At 54.5% G+C, this 19,575-nt stretch overlaps 1 protein-coding gene across 1 annotated transcript in view; it reads right to left on the bottom strand.

Moving 5' to 3' along the window:
* The window catches only part of Lrp1 (LDL receptor related protein 1), an 84,439-nt gene that overhangs the window by 29,963 nt on the left and 34,901 nt on the right, over positions 1-19,575 (bottom strand). The window contains exons 18-42 of the mRNA XM_027392194.2: positions 19,133-19,249; positions 18,685-18,765; positions 17,068-17,235; positions 14,102-14,284; positions 13,548-13,748; positions 12,321-12,566; positions 11,906-12,103; positions 10,731-10,935; positions 10,386-10,550; positions 9,703-9,947; positions 9,385-9,513; positions 8,737-8,964; positions 8,371-8,545; positions 8,189-8,283; positions 7,588-7,737; positions 7,284-7,424; positions 6,772-6,906; positions 5,051-5,182; positions 4,667-4,801; positions 4,363-4,492; positions 4,114-4,240; positions 3,051-3,202; positions 2,845-2,969; positions 2,211-2,588; positions 286-475 (exon numbers count right to left, since the gene is read on the bottom strand). Of these exons, the coding sequence (XP_027247995.1) occupies positions 286-475; positions 2,211-2,588; positions 2,845-2,969; positions 3,051-3,202; positions 4,114-4,240; positions 4,363-4,492; positions 4,667-4,801; positions 5,051-5,182; positions 6,772-6,906; positions 7,284-7,424; positions 7,588-7,737; positions 8,189-8,283; positions 8,371-8,545; positions 8,737-8,964; positions 9,385-9,513; positions 9,703-9,947; positions 10,386-10,550; positions 10,731-10,935; positions 11,906-12,103; positions 12,321-12,566; positions 13,548-13,748; positions 14,102-14,284; positions 17,068-17,235; positions 18,685-18,765; positions 19,133-19,249 (4,231 nt within the window). The remainder of the gene's footprint in view (positions 1-285; positions 476-2,210; positions 2,589-2,844; positions 2,970-3,050; positions 3,203-4,113; positions 4,241-4,362; positions 4,493-4,666; positions 4,802-5,050; positions 5,183-6,771; positions 6,907-7,283; positions 7,425-7,587; positions 7,738-8,188; positions 8,284-8,370; positions 8,546-8,736; positions 8,965-9,384; positions 9,514-9,702; positions 9,948-10,385; positions 10,551-10,730; positions 10,936-11,905; positions 12,104-12,320; positions 12,567-13,547; positions 13,749-14,101; positions 14,285-17,067; positions 17,236-18,684; positions 18,766-19,132; positions 19,250-19,575) is intronic.

The raw sequence follows: 19,575 nt of genomic DNA, 5'->3' as shown, positions 1-19,575 counted from the left end.
TTCAGCTGAAGCTCTGAGTCCTAGACTCACAAGGACTTCAGTGTTTGAACGCGGCTGGGTGATGAATGCCAGTCACAAAGCCAGAAGTCTCCCCCACAGCCCTCAACTTGCCCTTCGGTTCTGGCACTTGAATTATTATCCTTGTTCTACATCACGGTGGAGGAAACTGAAGCCCAGAGACCTTATGCACCTCACTAGGGCCACACAGCAAGAAACAGTGGCACTCCTGCTCCCACACAGTTCCCTCTGCCACTGCTCCCCGCCCGCCTGGGCCCAGCAGCTTACTTCTGGCACTCATCCAGAACAAATGCCCTTGGATGGTCATCTCCCGACATGGTGATGACCGTCTCCCTCTCGAAGGCCCCTGGGCGAGTCTGGTCTACTGTGTGGCGGGTGATGGTGGATGTCGTGTAGCTCGTCCAGTACAGCGTGTCCCAGCCCCGGTGATAAGCCAGGCCTTCCACAGAGCCAACATCTGTGAAGAGACGGAAACAGCTGTGGGTTTAGAGGGGTCGAAGAGTAGGAGCTGAGGGGCAGCCTGGTAGGTACTAAGGGAATGACTAGGCCCCGTTCCACTGAGGAAATGTGGGATACAGGAGTGTAGCTCAGAGGCCTCCTTGGTCTGACTGGCTGCTACCCCTCCCATGTCACCTCATCACACCACCTGTGCCATGATCCACAGCCCACCTTCCTTCTCCTCCCCTGCCCTCTGACACTTGGTCTATGTACGGTCACACTCTTCAGGGGCTCAGGGTCCTGCTTATTCATGTGTGGAGATTTCAGGTAACTGAATCCCACTGGGGCCACACGGAAAAGATCCTACTTCTAGAGGCCTTGAACCCGAAGGCTTTGTAAAGCAGACACAAGGATGGGTTAAAGAGCATAAACAGAGACAGAGCTGAGCAGTGGTAAAAGCAACACCCCCGGGGGTGGGGTGGGGGCTCAGTGGCTCCTCCATGTACGTCTGTGTGGCTGCCAGGAGTCTGAGTACACTGTAGCACAAACAGCTTGAGGGGAGGGGCCGGCTCCCAGGCGCTCCTGATGCAGCTGAGATTAGGAGTATCCAGTTTAGCTGCCGGGGATGGACCCAAGGTCCCGTGCATGCTAAGCACGTACTCCACCACCAAGCTCCACCAGCCCTCGGACACTGCATTTTTAGACACAGACAGGACACTGTGCAGAAAATATCCCAGGACTCTGAAGGACAGGCCTGTTCTTTTTCTGCTGGATGTGCTGCACCTAGTTCAGTGCCTGGATGGTCTGTATGGACCTGCTGGATGAAGAGAGGGAACAAATGGAGATTGGGAATGAACCTCAGGTGACACAGCACTTGCCTAGCATGCACAAGGCCCTGGGTTCAAGTCCTGCTACAATATAAAAAGACATGGTAGTGCACACCTCTAACCCCAGATGACCCCTGCACTGGGCAAGATACAGGCAGGGGGATCAGAAGGCTATCAGTGGCTATAAAGAAAGTTAAAAGGGGTCTGTGTGTATGTGTGTGTGTGTGTGGGGGACAAATGAGTCCAAGATCCCAAGTAGACAGCCTGAAGCTGAGGATGAGAAAGCAGTGGGGGTAAAAAGACTGTAATGAAAGAGATGAGAGGCTGTCTTCTGGTGACAGCTCTGAGGATGTCACTGCTCCAGCAGAGCCATTGGCTACTGAGCTCAGGCTTCATGTGCACTTCTGAGGTCAGCGTAGGACGCTGGATGCAGTTACCGAATCCTACGTGACCAGGGTTGTACCCATGTCTGCAGCTGGTGGGGAATAAAACCAGGGCAAGGAAGGAACGGGCCTCCTCCTGACTCCAAAGAGGGAGAATGTGCAGGTTACTGCAAGGGCAGTATCTGGCCAATCCCTAGCGCAGTGGCTCTCAACCTTCCTAACGCCTCGACCCTTTCATGCAGTTCCTCATGTGGTGACCCCCAACCATGAGATTATTTTCATTGCTACTTCATAACTGTAATTTTGCTACGGTTACGAATCGAAATGTAAATATCTGATATGCAGGACATCAGACATGGGACCCTTGTGAAAGGGTCATTTGACATCCACCCCCCACCCCCACCTCGACCCACAGGCTGAGAACCACTGTCTTAGGCCCATACAGTGGGTGGGACTTAAAGCAGTGGTGAGCTGGTTGCTGCCTGTGAGTCCAGGCCAACGGCCCCTTAACACCACTGCTGGAGAGGACTCAGGCTCGGCTCACTTTCCACGATGGTGGTCCTCCCTGAGCCATCATCGTTGATCTGCTGGATGTTCCCAAAGTGGATGTCACTGAAGAAGATGCGATTAGGGGTGCCGGGGGAGGTGCCCGCTCGGTAGTCAAAAGCCAGGGCAATGACGTTCTTCATGTGCTCAGGGTCTTCGAAGGGCTGCACAGGCGCATTGAGATTGCGCTCATCCGACAGGTGGATACTCTTGAGGATGGTACGCTCCGAGTAGAGCAGGTAGCCGGCGTACTCTCGGCATGAGGCCCCATCTTCTGCCAGCATCCCGTGGGCGCAGGCACAGGCCCGCTGTCCACCACCCCGGTACAGGCATAGTTGCTGGCACCCGCCGTTGGCGACTGCACACACGTTGGTACCTGGGGGCAGAGAGCATCAGAAGGTATGGCGGAAGGCTCTGGGTGCCTCTGTCCTCTGGGCTCCCCATTGGAAGCTGCAGTTGAACCCTGCTCAGCGTGGCATCGTAGCCAATATCCAGATCTTTTCCTCCCTGCCTTCAGCTCTTGTGAGTCACGAGAAAGTGCACTGGAGGCTCTGGCTTCTCTCCCATTCACTCTTCTTCCAAGACCGGCTGTCTTGTTCATCTTTCTGCCCTGGCCCAGAGCCCAGCCTTACCTTTCTGCCTGTCCCTGTTGAAGACCTTGATGTCTTTAAGCTGCACACCGATGCCAGTTCTCAGAGGCACAGAGTCCGTGGCGTTGTCTTTGAATCCGCGCTTGATGGAGCCATTGGCGTGAGTCCTGGGTAAAGGAACGGCGTGAACAGGGTGCCAATTAGCCAGAAAGGAGAGACACAAGGGAGAAGCAGGACACGGCCCTCACCTGTCACTCCAGTAGATGAAATCCTCAAACACTGACACGGAGAACATGTCCATGTTGTTGCTGGACAGGACAACCTCACGGTTCTCACCCGTCTCCAGGTCAATACGTTCGATCTTGTCCATCCGGGCATCACACCAGTAGAGCTTCCCACCCTGCAGGCCAGAAGCACCCATACCTCACCTCAGGTCCCTAAACTTCTAGCCAGTGTCTGCATCCCAGGCAACAGTAAGTGTATGTGCAGTGCCAAACCCTCCACTCCCCCCCTGCTTTTTTTTTTGTTTTTGTTTGTTTTTTGAGACAGGGTTTCTCTGTGTAGCTTTGGAGCCTATCCTGGCACTCGCTCTGGAGACCAGGCTGGCCTCGAACTCACAGAGATCCGCCTGCCTCTGCCTCCCGAGTGCTGGGATTAAAGGCGTGCACCACCAACGCCCAGTGTACTTTTGCTTGTGAGCCTTAACTGCTGAGCCAACTCTCCAGCCCGGCCCCCACCAGTATACTTTTTAATTTTTATACTGCCACTGTTTGCTGTATTGGAGACTAAACCCAGCAACAGCTTCAGCCCCTTACTTCTCTATTTAAAGTTTTTGAGGCAAGGTTTTTGTTTGTTTTTTCTTGAGACAGGATTCTTCCTTGTAGCTCTGGCTGTCCTGAAACTCGCTCTGTAGACCAGGATTGGCCTCAAACTCACAAAGATCCACCTGCCTCTGTCTCCTGAGTGCTAGAATTAAAGGTGTGTGCACCACCATTGCCTGGCGAGTCAAGGTCTTAACTGGGTAGTCCAAGCCAGTCTTAAACTCACTATTGCAGCCTACACTGGCCTCAAACTTGCAGTGATCCTCCTGCCTCAGACTCTGGAGTACTAGGGTTATAGAGGGTTACATCACTCAGAATGACCATGCCCACACTGTCCTAGGGCAGACGACTACTCTAGGGTGAAGGATGGGTTAGAAGACTCTGTAACACTCCCTGGTCCAAGACTAACCCTGACTTTGGTTAACCACAGGAAACTAATAGAGAAAGGCACAGGACCACCCACTCCATCAGCTCCAGGGTACGTCCATACCTGATAGTCTACTGAGATTCCATTGGGCCAGCTGATACTGACATTGACTAGTACCACTCTCTCCGTACCATCTAGGCGAGACCGCTCAATACGAGGGTAATGACCCCATTCGGTCCAAAACAAGTACCTGTGGGGTAGGGATGGAAGTGGGGGGTAAGAGCCCAAACCATGCAGGCGTTGGGCCTTGTCAGTATATACTGTGGTCAGAGCGACAAGGCCAGATCCACGCCGGCCTGCCTAGCTCCTTACCCCTTCTCCGGGTGGACAGTGATGGCCCGAGGCTTGTCTAGACCCTGGGAAATGACCACATAACGGAAAGAGCCATTGAGTCGGGCAACCTCGATGACATCGAAACCCTGGTCTGTCCAGTAGATGTTGCCTGAGGACGGAGTTGGTTCGGGAGGATTGGTGGAGAGCCATGTACTTAGTCCCCGACCTCCATCCAAATTTTCCCTGTAGCTCCCACTGGCCCCTGCCCAGACCTTCTCAGACCTCAGGTCTGCTAGGCCTCTGCCTTCTCCCCTAGAGCCTATTATCCCCTTCCACTGTTCACCTGCAATCCAGTCCACTGCAATGCCTTCCACACGGCCAATGCCATTGGTCACTACGTCCTCTCGCCACGTCTGGTCACGCTTGGCCCGGCTGATGGTACTCAGGCCCATGTCCACCCAATAAATAGTGTCATTTTCTGGAAACAGAGGGGCAGTCATGAGAATGCCCATCCAAGGGGGTCAAGCCTTGTGGAGGGGCAAGAGACATAAGTGAAGGCTAGAGGTGCCAAGTGCTTGCTTGGGGCAGTGGGTGGGAGCAGGGTGATGACAGCAGGAAGGAAGAAGTAGACAGGGGCTATAGTCAGTATAGGTAACTCTTCTAGGACTTAAAGTGGGACACACCCATAAGCATGTGGGCCAGTCCCCAAAAGGCCAGTATAGCTCACCAGCATGGAAGTCTATTCCAACAGCCAGTGATGTTCCCGACACTGGGACCAGGGCATCTGACTTGTCATTGGGATCCAGCGGGATCCCCCGGATTCCCTCGTGCACGGAGTACAGGAGGAAAGAGCCCACACCTGAAACACAAGGACGCTTCAGACATAAGCCTCACTGACGAAGCTTGTCACCCCCAAACTGGTTTTCCTGTCTTCCCTTTGACAGTTTCTGCCACCCATCATCTCCTTGACCCGAACAACACACTCACACCACGGTCTGAGGCCTGGAGCCTGAATAGGGCCCCAGCTCTGAGGGACCACCTGCAGAACCCCTAGTCACCACTAGAGGGCAGAAAGAGACCTACGCTCCTCTCTCAGCACTCCGCCCTCCACTTAATTCAACCCTGTGCCTTCCAAGGCCCTCATGGGAGGCTGTGACCATCAGAGTAGACAACTGGAGTGGCAAGACTCCAAAATCTAGATTCCCAGTTTGACCCTGAGTTTGACCTTAGTTTTCTCCTCATCCTGTGTTTACTTTATTCCAAATCCTTTTCCAGCACAGCATCCCTAGCACCTTGCTTGCTCGTGGGCCAGCCTTGTTCCCAGTTTTCCCACGTCTTAGGGGGCACCACTACCCATGCACCCCAGAACCCTCCCTGACTTTAATTCCTTTGATACAATATGTGCCCAAGTGAATTCCCCCAACAGGTTTTGGTTGCCTGAGCTCTGTGAAAGAAAAAAAAAAAAAGTGGTCAGGTGCATTTGGGGAACCCCAGACACTAAAATTCTTGTTTCAAAAGATGTGCAGTGCACACTGGTACACTAGGCTCCGAGGAGCTGTGCAGCAAAAAACAAAAACAAAACCAAACCATGTTTCTTCCACTTTGCTCGACCTAGTGCTCCCTTCTGTAACCCCCACCCACATCAAAGCAGGGTTTCTGGCAGAGGACTTTGGGAAAAAGTGCTGTCCTGGGGCAAGCTTGTGAATGAGTAAATTCTTGTGAAATGTCTGAGAGTCTCATCCCTTCCCTGCAAGCCGGTTGCTACCCAGCCCAGAGCCTGTCTCCTTCTCAGTCTCCTAACTGGTTTAACTGCCTCGGTTTCTCCCTCCCCCACTCTGTAAGCTTTCTGCCGCCAGGTTAATCTCCTCCAAACACCACTTTCCAGGCACTCCTGGCTGGGAACCCAAGGAACCCCACCCTAGCTTACAACCTTATCACAGACTTCCCACACTCTGCCCACTGCAGGGCACAGGGGCCCTGGGACTTGATGGTTTAGTTCTATTTCTTGCCTCTTGTATGGTATGTGTGCGTGTGTGTACATGTGGTTGGGTTAGAACCTAGGGCTCAGGGCATGCTAAGCACACTCTACCAGTGTTACCACCAACCTGTTTCTCCATTGTGCCAAGCATTGAGTTCTACCCATTTTATAAACCCAGGGCAGAGCATGCCTCTTCAGCTAAGCTGGCCTGCTTCTGTCACCTGGTGTCTACCTCAACCAAAACCTACTGCACACACTGGACCATCATAGCCACTTTGTGGTCCAACTTCTCGCTATGCTGGCCCCATCTTCTGCCTCAAGCTTTCATCCATGGTACCCAGAACAGTGACGCTTGGTAAGGTCGACCCAGAAGACGCCTGGTAATGCGACGAGACCGTCTTTCCCAAATACAAGATGTAGCAGTATGGTAGGTGTGATCAAGGTTAGGCTGGGAGACATCGGGAACTGACCTTCGCAGGCCTGCTGTCCACTCCGGAGGCTATAGCCGGCTGTACACATACAGGAGCGAGTTGTTTCTGAAGTGGGCAGGCAGAGCTGGGAGCAATCCCCATTGTTGATGCTGCAGGGGTTGGTGCCCTCACGCTCTGGGGAAGGGCAGGAGACAGAGTGAAAGGGTTAGGGGGCCCTCATGGGAGATGCAGACATAGGCTTGGGATGCTGGGGGACAGGGCGGTCCCATCAGCTAGATTCATCTCGGACCCGTTAGGGTCCCACGCAACCCAGCTCTCCCGTCTTTTGTCTTCCTAGGCCCCTGGACCTTCTAGTCAGACTTCGAGCCTACATGTCACCTCAGTGGAGACAAGGAAAAGAAGTCCCTGTGGGTGACGAGTGGCATTTGACCCACCCTTTAGTCCCTTGGCCCACCGCTGTGGCAGGCTGCTTTGAAAGCCCTCTCCTACCAACCCCTAATGCCCACCGCCGCAAGCCCTCTAGACAGCACATCCCTCACCCATTGCCTCACCTAGCTGGACGGCCTCGTCATACACCTTCATGTGCATAACCAGTGTGGTGCTATTCCGCAGGACTACAGACTCAGAGCCGTCAGCCTTGTTGCAAGTGCCCATCTTCTCCGACAACTGATCTGCCCACCACAGCTTGTCCCCTGGGGCAAACAGGACGGAATAAGACCCTCGGGAAGGAAGGGCCCTTTACTCAACCCTCCCTTGGAAGTCATTAGGCTCATGGAGTGGGAGGTGGCACCCAGGAGCTCCCCCACTCACCCAGCCCATTGTGCCTGGCCTGCCCTCCCCGCCACCAAGCCTCACCCATGATGGCCAGCGCAGTGGCCTTGCCCAGCTGGCTGCGCATGGCGTCAATAATCTCCAGCCCACTCCCGTCTAGATTGCAGCGGTTGATCGTGTGGTTCCCAGAGCTGATCCAGTAGAGTTTGCTTTCGGGGAAGTCAATAGCCAACCCTGCAAGAAGAATTGGTGTCACAGAGCCTGGCACCAGGCCGCATCCAGGGCTGGGAACGGAGGAGGCTATACAGGTCTGTGTGGCGATATCTTTCTTGCACAAATAAAGCCTGTCTGTGGTGTCAGAGAATGGAGCTTGCCACTAGGTAACCATAGCGGTCTGCAGGTCTGTAAAGACAGACAGGAAGTGATGTGGCTGGGCAGAAACAGGACATGAGCAGGGACAAGCAGGAAATCGTTCGCTTCTCTGCTGAGATGCTTAGGAGGTAAGGCGTGCTGTGGTTTGCTCCTTCTCTCTGATCTCTCAGGCAGGCTTTATTTGTGCAAGAAAGATATCACCATAGGTCTGGACCAAGGTGGGGGTGAGAACAGGCATGGTGGGGGCTGGGAGAGACCTAGGGCATGACTGGGGAATGAGAGGCCTGCAGGAGCAAGCAGGGCAAGTGCATACCCACAGGGCCCTTCTGGCCACTGAAGAGCAGAGTGCGGTTGCTGCCATCCATGTTAGCCATGCTGATGTTGTCACCATCCGTCCAGTAGAGCTTGCTGGGAAAAGCACCAGGAGGAGAGGGTAAGAGTTCTCTCCTTCCCTCCTCACACGTGTGGCCCCCCAAGCCCGAGCCAAAGACTCACCCACGAAGCGGGTGGACGACCAGGCCGTGAGGCTGCTCCAGGCCCTGCACCACCGCATTTTTGAAGGAGCCGTCTAGCCGGGCCACGTTAATCTGCTTCTTGTTGGTGTCATAACTTGTCCAGAACAGATTCCGGGACACCCAGTCCACAGCCAGCCCGTGGGCATTTGGTAAGTCTGAAGGCATAAACGGGGAGATGGTGGTTGGTTTTTGAAGGGTATAGGCCAAGGAGAATATGGTTTTTGGGGAACGAAGGTCAAGAAACTGGGGCAAGAGCACCACACTGAGACGAGGTTTGGAGAAAGAACATCAGGACTATAGGGGACGTGACTGGTGCAGGTCCTGGGGTTGGGGACAGCGTCAGAACCTGCAGAGACGACTGTCTCCACGCCTGTGCCATTGATGAAGGCCCGCTTGATGGCTTGTGTCCGCACATCGGACCAGTAAACACGCTGCTCTCGGGCATCATAGTCCAGCACTGTGACGTTGTCGATGTCGGGAACCGTGAAGGAGATGATGTAATTGTAGTAGGGGGCATCCAGGTCCACACCCCGGATCTCCATCTGACGTGCGTACAGCAGGAACTTCTTAAACTCTGTGGGGCACAGGCTGGTCACTGAAGGCTGTCCCTTGCCTTCAGGCTTCCTGCCTGCCTAGGTTAGGTCCCTCCCCTGAGTTCCCTCTGATGCCATTGGTTTTCAACTGTCTTAATGTTGGGACCCTTTAATACAGTCCCTCGTGTTGTGGTGAGCTCAACCATAAAATTATTTTGTTGCTGCATCGTAACGACTGTAATTTTGCTGCTGTTATGAGTTATAATGTAAATATCTATATGTATAGCGTGTCTGATATGCGACCCCTGTGGAAGGGTCGGTTGATCCCCAGAGGGGTTGCGACCCAGAGGTTGAGAACCACCACAAAGAGGCGTGCCACCTATGTCGGGTCCTGTACTAGTTTTGGGAGCCTCTCCTTCAGTCTCAGTTTACCCATGGCTGTTTGGGAAGTCGCCTCCTACCGTAGCAGGTGGTATTGTCTTTCAGCTTCATGAGATGGGGGCAAGCACAGGAAACAGTCCGGTTGTAGTTGATGAGGCACAGGTGGGAACAGGGGCCCCGGCCCCCGTTGGCCTCACATGGATTCGGAGCTGACCCAGAGAGAAGACAGCAAGAACACCTTGTGACTTCTTGGTCCCTATCTGGCCCTTCTCATCTGGATCCCACCCCAGCTCGCATTCTCCCTGTGTCAGCCCACCCTCACTATGCCAACGCAGGCCCCTCCTATTCTCCCAGCACCCTCCCTGTCCAATGGCTGCCTGCAAGGTACGGCCCCTTACCCATGGGCTGCCGGGAGGGGTGATACACCTGCAGGTCGAAGGGCTGTGTGTTGGTCCTCTGTACCACGGTGACATTGTGGCCAGTCCACTTGTTGGCCTTAGCCAGTGTGTTTGTTCGCCAGTCGGTCCAGTACACCTCCCCCCCATACAGTGTCACTGCAAATGGGTGTGACAGGAATTCGTGTCCCCGAAGCACCTCCATGTGACCGGAGCCGTCATACCGGGCTGAGTAGATGGCATCCGACCTGAGAGTGTGATCAAGGGAACAGTGAAGGTCTCAGTGAGATACCCTGAACAGGCACCCATCTTCCCTCACCCCAGCAGCAGCTCTCCTAGTATAATACGCCACGGAACTCCTTCCCTGAGCCCCGCCAGGTGACCAAAGAAAAGAACGAAAGACTGAGGTGGGGCAGGGTCGGGAGGGGTTGGGCTCCTAGCCTTGTGACCCCCAAGGGAGTCTTCTAGATTTCCTTCCCAGGCGTGCAGATGGTGTCCAGAGCTTTGGCATGAGTTCCGGGCAGGCAGAGCCCTCAGCAGAGGACACAGGGTGTGAGCAGAGTGGAAGGTGGGTAACCACAGTCACACCCTTGGTTTTCTTCTCTTCAGTCCTCCCCTTCCCCTTGCCCCAAATCCTCCTCTCACAGTGTTGGCTTCGCCTCTACCCTGGTTGATAGAGTGCTGACCTGGCGTCAATCCAGAGGATACGCTTCTCCAGGTAGTCCACGGTGAGCCCGTTGGGCCAGCCCCCGGAGCCTGTCTCTCGGTGGATGGTACGGCGTCCAGCCCCGCTCATGGATGCTGCCTCAATTCGAGGCAGGCTGGCATCCCAGTCTGTCCAAAACAGAATCCTAGGTAGAGAGTGAGGAAGGCCAAAGTTGGTGGTGGTAGCCCCATAGGAAAACATGAGGTGGGGCAGGCCGGGATCAACAGCACCAAGACGACAAGTGTCCCTGGCGAGGCTGAATATTAGAACATCAGAAGGACCACAGGGCTAGGAGGGGAGAGGAAGGGACTGTCACGGTCCTCACCCATCTCGAGGGTCCAGTGCAATTGCCCTGGGGTGCTCAATGTCACCCGCCAGCAGAGTGGTTCGGAGGGTTCCATCCAGCTTGGCCACTTCAATCTGGTCCAGGTTGCTCTCCACCCAGTAGATGTTGCCTGCAATCCAGTCTACAGCCAGGCCCTCCGGTGTGGCCAAGCCATACTGAATCACTACCTCAAAGCTGGTCAGGGCTGGAAGAGAAGGTTGTTAAGTGGTGAGATACCCCTGGGGTAGGGAACGGTAGAGGTGTAGATCCTAGGTCCCTTGATGAGCCACCCTCACCCTGATGGGCCGAGTCCTCTGACGGGACTGGCTGCCACGGGCGGTATTCCCAATGCCCCCCTCTCCTCACCCAGGTCTCTTCCCACCAGGAGGTGGGTGGGAAGGGGGGCTTCGGGAGGAGGGGTGAGGGCAGCCACTTTCTGCTCTGATGGGGTTAGTTGGGAAAGCAGATCGGGGAGGGTGGAAGCTTCTGGAAACATGTCTGTACGTAGTAAAAAGATGATGAAACTTGCAAGAAATCACCCCACAGAATATCCTGAAGATATTCAATGCTAATATGTCCCTTCATCTTACTATTTTAGAAACTGTCATGTGATGAATGGATCAGTTTCCTTAGCTATTCTCCAGGACATGGGCATTTGAGATGTTTTCAAGTTTCCTTGACAATCAACAATACAAACTCCTCTAGTAAAACTTTCCCCTTTCTTGCCTGTGTTCAGATGCCACCTCCCTCAGGGATACACCCTGACACGTAACTTAAAACTGTCTGACTTGATCAGCACTGTGTCCAGTGCCTGTTGAACAGCTGCTCAATACTGAGCCTGTGATAGCTCAGGCTACCGTGAGACAGAGGCTCAGGTATCCCATTCCTGCATGGTATTTTCCTTCTAAGCCTGAAATTCCAAGACTGGGGAGCCAGTCTTCGGGCCATTCCAAAGAAAGGGTGATCATTTCATTAATTAGTGGGCTAGCAGCAATGGTAATTACGGGCATCAGGCTCTGAGATCCACAGCAAAATCTAACCCAATTAACAGGGGACTGGGGGGTGGGGAGCCAGAGTCTCAGCCTTGGGGCCACCTGGATCTGGGTCTGCGACCCTGAGTGCCCAGGTGCCATCTGTGTGTAATCCTGGCACCACTCCCAGACCCAGCGAGTCACCTCCGTTGTCCAGCAGCTTCCCACGGTAGATCTTGTCTTCTACCACGTCGGTCCAGTAGAGGGCGCTCTGGCTCAGGTGGAAGTCCAGGGCAATGGTATTGCGCAGGCCGGGCACCAAGACACTGTAGTCCCCTTTGTGAAGGTCAATGCGGCGGATCTCGTGGCGGTTGGAGAAGATGATGAAAGGTTTGAACGGATCTGGCGGGGAGGGAAGTGATCGGGTCATGAAGGGGTGTACTGTGGTGCGGGGACACCCAGTCCAGGTATACAAGGGTCTCTGTTGGCCCTGGACTTGGCCCACATGGAAAACTCAGACTTCCATGTTTGGTCACTTAAGCGCCCAGCCCTCTGTAGCTTAGGGACAGGACACCACCAGGACTGCTTGGCTGGTTCACCACGCTCCACTGTGTCTTACCCAGACTGCGGCAGCTCTCCCCATCAGGCTCCAAGACCCAGCCCTCATAGCAGGAACACTTCACACTGAACTTGTTCTGGTCGCACTTCTGGCTGCATTTGAGGTGCTTGGCACAGTAGCTCTGGATCTGGCAGGTATGGTTGTCAGGGCCAAGCTCCATGCCCAGGGGACAAGAGCACACAATGCCTTCACCGGGAGCCACTGAGCAGTTGTGACTACAGCCACCATTATTCAGAGAACATTGGTCTGCAGGGACAGGCAGGGGACAGGTCCAGGGTCAAGATCTGGGAGGAGGCAGGGCAGGGCTCTGTGGAGCCATCAAGTTTTTTGTATCCCATACCAAGCCCTGTATTCCTACCCACAGCCCCCGTGAAGCCTCTGCCTTGCTCCCCAGCTTCCTCAGGACTGGAATGGATCACCAGAACCTGCCATCTAGGCCATCATCCCTTCTCCCCACACCACTCTCCACTCTCTATGTCCCTGTACCCTCTTGGGTCTATAGCTGGGGCCTGGGCACTTTGCCTCCTCTCTGGGAGAGGCCTTTGGTCAAGGCCCTCTCTTTGATCTCTCCCTACTGAGGTGTAATTTGGGGGAGGGTGCAGAGGGGAATGCCCTAACCCTTCTGACATGCCCTGGAACTTGTTGCCTTGCTGTTGCCACCATGTCAGCAGTTTCTGGGCCTGTCTCCGACAGCTTTATCCTTCACTGTTCTCTTTCCCAGAAGTCAGGTGTCCTGTTTACTCTGCTCAGACCGTCAAATCACCCCGCGTGGCCCTCCCTAAACCTGACCCTGTACACTTTGCTCATTTCTGGGAGCCCAGTTAAATTCCCCTCCCCCAGAAGCTTGCTCAGATCACACCTCCAGCCTGGCCTCCCTATTCAGTGATCAGACTAAGGGGGTCTATTCCAGTTCAGGAGTCCTAAACACCCACTCCCTGCCATGCCTGCAAAGTGGTATGACTCTTGGCTACTTTATTCAAGGGCTCTGTGCCTCCTCTTTCTCATCTGGAGACAGACATACTGTCACTGCCTCACTGGGCCACCTGGTAGAGGAAATGCTGCCGTCATAGGATGTCTTGTGCAGTGCCACGGCAAGCCCTAGATCAACATACAGTGTTGGAGACACCCCAAGTACTGCCTGCTTTTGCCCCAGACCCCTTCCTACAGACCTGCCCTGCCCTAGATGCTTCTCCACACTGCTGACCCCAAGACCTGCCAGGACCTCACCGCAGAGCTCGCCCTCATCTGAGCCATCTCCGCAGTCATCTTTGCCATCACACAGCTTGTCAGGGGGCAGGCAGACTGAGGTGTTGTTGGCACAGGTATGTGAGGGTGGCCTGCAGGCCAGGGCCTCACAGTTCTCCTCATCTGAGTTATCTTCACAGTCACTGTCACCGTCACACACCCACGCTTTGCTGATGCACCGAGCTGAGGGATGAGATGGGCACAGAATGAGGAACCAGGCCTGGAAACTGGGACTCTCCGTGCCCTGCCCAGACCCAGTGGGCTTTTCTCAGAGGGTCCCTGCTGAAGTGCTTTGGAGCCCACTACAAACCATGAAGCCTTTTCTGTCAAACCCACACAGGTAACTAAGAAGGCAGGAACCTGCAGAAGGTGCTGACGCTCAATTCTGGCCAGGGTTTGGGTTCCCAGGGTCCTTCATGCAGACTCTGGCCTTTTCTTTCCCGTCCCCCCAGCCAACACTATGCCGCTGTTAAGGTTTCAAGATGGCCTCCTCCTACCCACACTGCCACATCGGGACCCTCTAGTCCTCTTTTCACCTGAGTCCCTGCAGCCAAACTTGACGTTTGGGTCACAAACATGGGTGACACCCTCGCAGCTTTTCTCATCACTGGAATCCATGCAGTCAGTATCTCCATCACAGCGCCACCTCAGGGGGATGCACAGGCCATCTAGCCGGCACTGGAACTCATCGGTATGGCAGCCACCAGGAGGTCTTGTGGCTGGAGGGCACAGGGGTGAGGGTCGTGCATCAGGAGGGAGAGGCACTCTGGGTCCCACCTTTCCGCCACCTTTGCCTAGCCTGAATGCTAAGATGAGGCGGCCCGGGGCACGCTGTGAACCTGCTGATAGCCTGGAAGCCCTGACCCATCAGATGTCACACCCTCAAGGACCCCAGTGATCGTCTTATCTAATGTCTCGCCTTTGGACACTTGGGATGTGGGCTGGCTAAGCATTTTGTCAGGACAGAGCTCAAACACATGTAACCTAATTATTTCTCTCATTCACTCCACACTCAATGAGGGCCAGCTGTGTTCCAGGCACCATCCCAGGTGCTGTCAGGGACTAAGATCAAGTTCTTGCCCCTACATAACTTAGGGTCTAGTGGAGGGAGCTAGATCAAGGCTTTGAGTGTGAGCAATGACACATGCTGTGGAGACAAAGCCAATAAGGGTGCCGGCCTCGTGGGGTGACACTTCAGATTGTCAACAGGCCTCTGATCAGCAACCATTTGATCAGGGACGAGACATTAAGATACCTGGAAGTACACACCCAGCCAAGGGAAACCCAGTGTGAAGCCGCCGAGATGGGCAACAGAGTTAGAGTGGGGGTGGGGTGGGAGGCAGAGCACGGGTCAAAGGTGGACGAGAGGTACAGAGGTCTCAGCAATTTTCTCCACGTGTGCAGAGAACAGGTGTAGCCTGGCAGCAGGGTTGGGGCACAAGCTCACTGGTCCATCAGGGTCTTGCTGTGCCCCATCCGACCCTGTCAGGCCAGCAACATAGCAGAAATGCCATTGGTGGGAACACTGGTCAGGTACTGGGCTAGGTCTCACGCTGTCGTAGTGTGTCCACGGTTCCCGCCTCCCTGCCATGACAGGGTTTGTACTCACTTCTCACCTCTCAACTCTCGGCAGCTGCCTATGAGCTGACACTCCTTCCTTCCCTAGGTGCCTGAAGTTCAATCTAATTTCCTTCCAAGTTGTCTTCCAAAATTGTCACCAACATGGTACCATTTCCCAAAGCTCCCCACTGCCTTCCAGGTCAAGCCTTTGCCTGACTCTTATAAGCTTTTGGAAACCGCTGCTTCCAGAGTAGCCTCATTCCCTCGTCAATGCAAGAGGCTTCGCTCATCGGCCTGCCAGGCCTAGCCCGCACCTCTGGAAGTGTTCAGTTTCTCCTTCAGAGTCTAAGCTGCCCTCCACCCCCAGGAGAAGTCTCAGACTCTCCTATAGTCTAGTGGCCAGTCAGACGCACCTCCTCCTGAAGGGTCCTAGGCCATGGCAGCTCAAACCACAGGCAAACTGTCACTGCCAATCCCATCTCTGATCCATCCCACACGCCAAGCCCCACCCAACCCAGCTCCTCCTATTGCCTGCAGGAGGAAGTCCATGCAGAGGAAGCCACTGGTCCAGCCCACCTGGCTTGTAGGGTAACATGTGGACTGCTTCACACAGCCTGTCCTAGACACACACACCCCCCACGTCCTTTTTAGAAATGATGCTGAAGACTCAGTTACTGTTTGCTCAGCCTCCTGTGACCCTCTTGGTCCTGCCTCTCAGCTGGATGCATAGTGGGTGGTCCATGGCACCCAGTATTCACAGTTCTAACTCTGAGGCAGACACTGACTGTAGCTGGCAGGCCGTAAGGCTTGAAGAAATGTCAGTTGTCAGGAGTTGAACTAAAATCCCTAAAAGGGTACTGAATCACCACACCTGTCAAGGTTGCCTTGTTTGGCAATATTGTGTTTGCTGATTAAAATCCCTGGGGTAGTAAAGCCTTATTAACAGTATTAACGTCCCGATAAAAAGAAAAATGTGGACCCAGGAACAGACCCACTCAGGGAAGACGCTACATGAAGATGAAGGTGGAGACAGGAACACAAGGGCTGTGCTTTCTTTCCTTCATGGGCTGGGGAGGAGCCAGCCCTGAGGACACATTACTCTTCAGGACTGTATAGCAGTGAACTTCTCTTGTTTAAGTCACTCAGTCTGTGGCACTGTGCTACAGAAACTAATATGCCTCAGGAAACTAATATGCCAATGTGTTACAACATAATAAATCCCACAGAGGAAAAAAAAAAAAAAAAAAAAAAAAAAAGGTCCGAACTGGCTTTTCTAAAACCCAGGACAATCCTAGGTCTGCAGCCTTTCATGTCAGCAATGGGCCAAAGCTAAGCTAAGAAACCAACACTCCCAGAGAGGGCCTCCACCAAGAAGCCTCCTGTGGGCACTGGGCACCTTCCTCATGCCTTCCAATCCTTTGTACTCTCCCTTCTTTCTTTCCAATACAGGGCCTCACTCCGGAGCCCAGACTGACCTTGTCCCTCAGTGATGGATCTCCCGCTCAGCCTCTCGTGTGGTGGGATTATAAGTGTGAGCCACCGTGCTCCGTTAGACTCCCTGTCAATCTGATGTTTTACCAGACTCGCCACTGTACTGTGCTTCTGTGCCTACTTCGCAGAGCTCCCTATCAGCGCTGCCCTTTCAGTGACGCTGCCCTTTCAGTGACGTTCTTATCCCAGAGGCCCGCAGAGATTAAGTGACTTGCCCAAGGCCACCCAGATAACAAACTGCAGAGCTACAGCTGAAACCTAAGGCCACCCAACGCCAGGCCCTCAATCTTAACAGTATGCAGCAATGAGCTGCCAGCAATCTCTTTTTCCCCTGCGTGGGACTGGGGCCTCCTCAAGGATAAGAGGCAAACCTCAGACATCTTGGAGTTCTTGGTGGTGACACGGTGGGGCAGGTGGATGGACGGACTGAGTGCCAGTCCAGAGGGCTCACCCTGGTTGGTACAGTTAGCATGTGTCTCATCGCTGTAGTCCCCACAGTCGTTGTCCCCATCACAGGTCCAGTGTTCGGGGATGCATCGCCCGCTATTGCACTTGAACTGGGTGCTAGAACAGGAGTGGCTGCAGCCGGCTTCATCACTGTTGTCCCCACAGTCATTGTCTGGAGGTGGTGGGGGAGAAGGGGAGAGCCGAAGATTGGGTCAGCAGAACAACCTCTTGTGTGACCCCAGCTTGGCCCACTCTACCCCTTGTTCCCACCCACAACCCTCCCCACCCCCACTGAGAAAACAACAAACAGAAAAGTCACAGAAACTGCATAGACCACAACATGCACCATGGCCCACAGGGCGGGGGAGGGCAGGGGGACGGCTCTAGGAGGCCCCTCCCTTGCGTCTCAGAAAGCTAGGGGGTGGGGATGTCCTTTACAGCACAGTGTGGGACAGGGACCGTTTACTTCTAAGGGGACAGGTAGAGGTTCCTCTGGTTCGGGAGAGAAAGGAAGGCGGAATATATGTTAAGAGCTTGCTGCCTGGGGTAGCCTTTATCCAATCACACCCTGAGCCTGGACATGGCCAGACACTGGCACTGGGTGCTGACTCCCGGGAGTTTTCCTGCAGCTGAGGTTAGGGAATTCTGAAGTAGGCGTCCGGGTGAACACCCTGCCTCCTGAGCCATAGAGTGACGTCCCCTCGCACTAATAGGACTCAGAGACAAGTTGGCCAGTCCTCTCAGAGTATACTCCTGCCCCCTGTGACTGGATTTGCTCTTCCTCCCCCAGGTCTCAGCTCCTCAGTGCTTCCTCTCCTCTGAACTGTGCTCTCCCTGCATTGTGTCTTCTACTTCATCCCTGTGATTGCTACTCCTGTCTCTGCTGCTTTTGTCTCCGTGTGTCCTGACAGCTCTGGGCCGGGGAGCCTAGGGGCTTGGGGAAACTGAAGCCGGTTGGGGTCCTGGGGTGATGGTGCATGTGTTTCTATGCACTGACCGGCAGGCTCAGGACAGGTCTTTTCGTCAGAGCCGTCCCCACAATCCTTCTCTGAAACACAGAAACCGCCAGGGCGACCATTGGCACTTGAGACACAGCAAGGATGAGGGTTACATGGCAATGACCCAACCCATCCATCCTCACGTGTGAGCCAGGGCTGGAGCCACTGGGGCTGCAAGTACATTACAACACAACACCACACCACATCAGACAGGACAGAGCCCGAAACAGCACACACAACAATCGCTTGCACGTATGTTTACGCACACTGTGGTCCCCTGTGGCTCAGGGCTGACATTGCCTGGTCCACGGATGACCTCCAGTTATGTTTCATGCCTGCAACCCAGGGACTGGGGGCATGCAGTCAGGACCCCAGGAGAAAGGGGACGCAGGGAAAACGGAATGGCCCTCTAATCCTCACTCAACTTTCCTCAGTCCTTGCATCCTGCCAGAGGATGGGCAGCTCTGCCCTGCTGAGGCAGGAATGACACAAGGCAGGGCCTCCCTTCTGCCCACTCTGGTGCCCCTGCAGAACTTCTGTGCCCTCTGGTCCTGAGGTGTGGCTGTGACCTCTGGCCCTTTCCTAGGAACTACAGTAAGAGGGAGGAGGTAAACTCTTCTTACCATTGTCACACCGCCAGTTGATGTTAATACATCTGCCGTTGTTGCAGGTAAACTGAGTCAGAGGGAAGCAGGTGGGATAGGCTGTCAGGGAGAAGGAACAGCTGAGTAGGACCCTCAAAGCCACACCTTCTCAACTCTGAGCAGGTGGTGAAGGGGACCTGTACATAAGGAGGAGCCCCTAGCCAGATGGGGGTGAGAGGCTTCACCAGGAAAATGCCTATTCACCCCTGCTAGGCACCAACACAGGCACTGAGCACCCCACCCCCTGCCTGCCCCCCAAATCAATGCTTTGATGGCGGCGCTATTGTTAGATCCCTGCTGTAGACAAAACTCATCGAGGCCACAGAGATAACTCCCTCAAGGCTACGAGGTACACAAGGTTCTCCAGCCCCCACCTCGGAGCTGCCCCTCCCCTTGGCCAGCCTGGCTTCCCTGCTGTCCCTCTTACCACATGAGGCTGACTCATCAGAACGGTCCCCACAGTCATCATCCAGATCGCAGGTCCAAGAGATAGGGATACAACGGCCACTGGCACAGGAGAACTGGTTGGGTGGGCAGGTGCGAGCTGGAGGGAAGGTGGGAGGAGCAGGTGTAAGTACTACCCAGTCCCTCGTGTCATGTCCTCCCCTCCCCCACCATCTTCTGCTCCTGTGCTTGCCCTGTTTGAGATGCTATTCTCTAGTGTCCCAAATCACACTGGTGCCTGACTCCATCTCCCAGGGGATCTCTGGGTTTAAAAGGCTCCGCCCACATTTCTCCTCTTCTCCATCTCCAGAGTTGCACCCTGTAAACCCAACTCTGTTGGGCTGTCCATCCTGGCAGGGAACAAAAGACCCCACCCCCTGCCCAGGGCCCCTTCCCTCTGCCCTGGGCACACAGGCTCTTTTCCTT

Source organism: Cricetulus griseus, assembly GCF_003668045.3.
Source record: "Cricetulus griseus strain 17A/GY chromosome 1 unlocalized genomic scaffold, alternate assembly CriGri-PICRH-1.0 chr1_0, whole genome shotgun sequence".
NCBI classification, from domain to species: domain Eukaryota; kingdom Metazoa; phylum Chordata; class Mammalia; order Rodentia; family Cricetidae; genus Cricetulus; species Cricetulus griseus.
The sequence above is the reverse complement of the archived record's forward strand: the minus strand, read 5'-3'. Positions and strand labels throughout refer to the sequence as shown.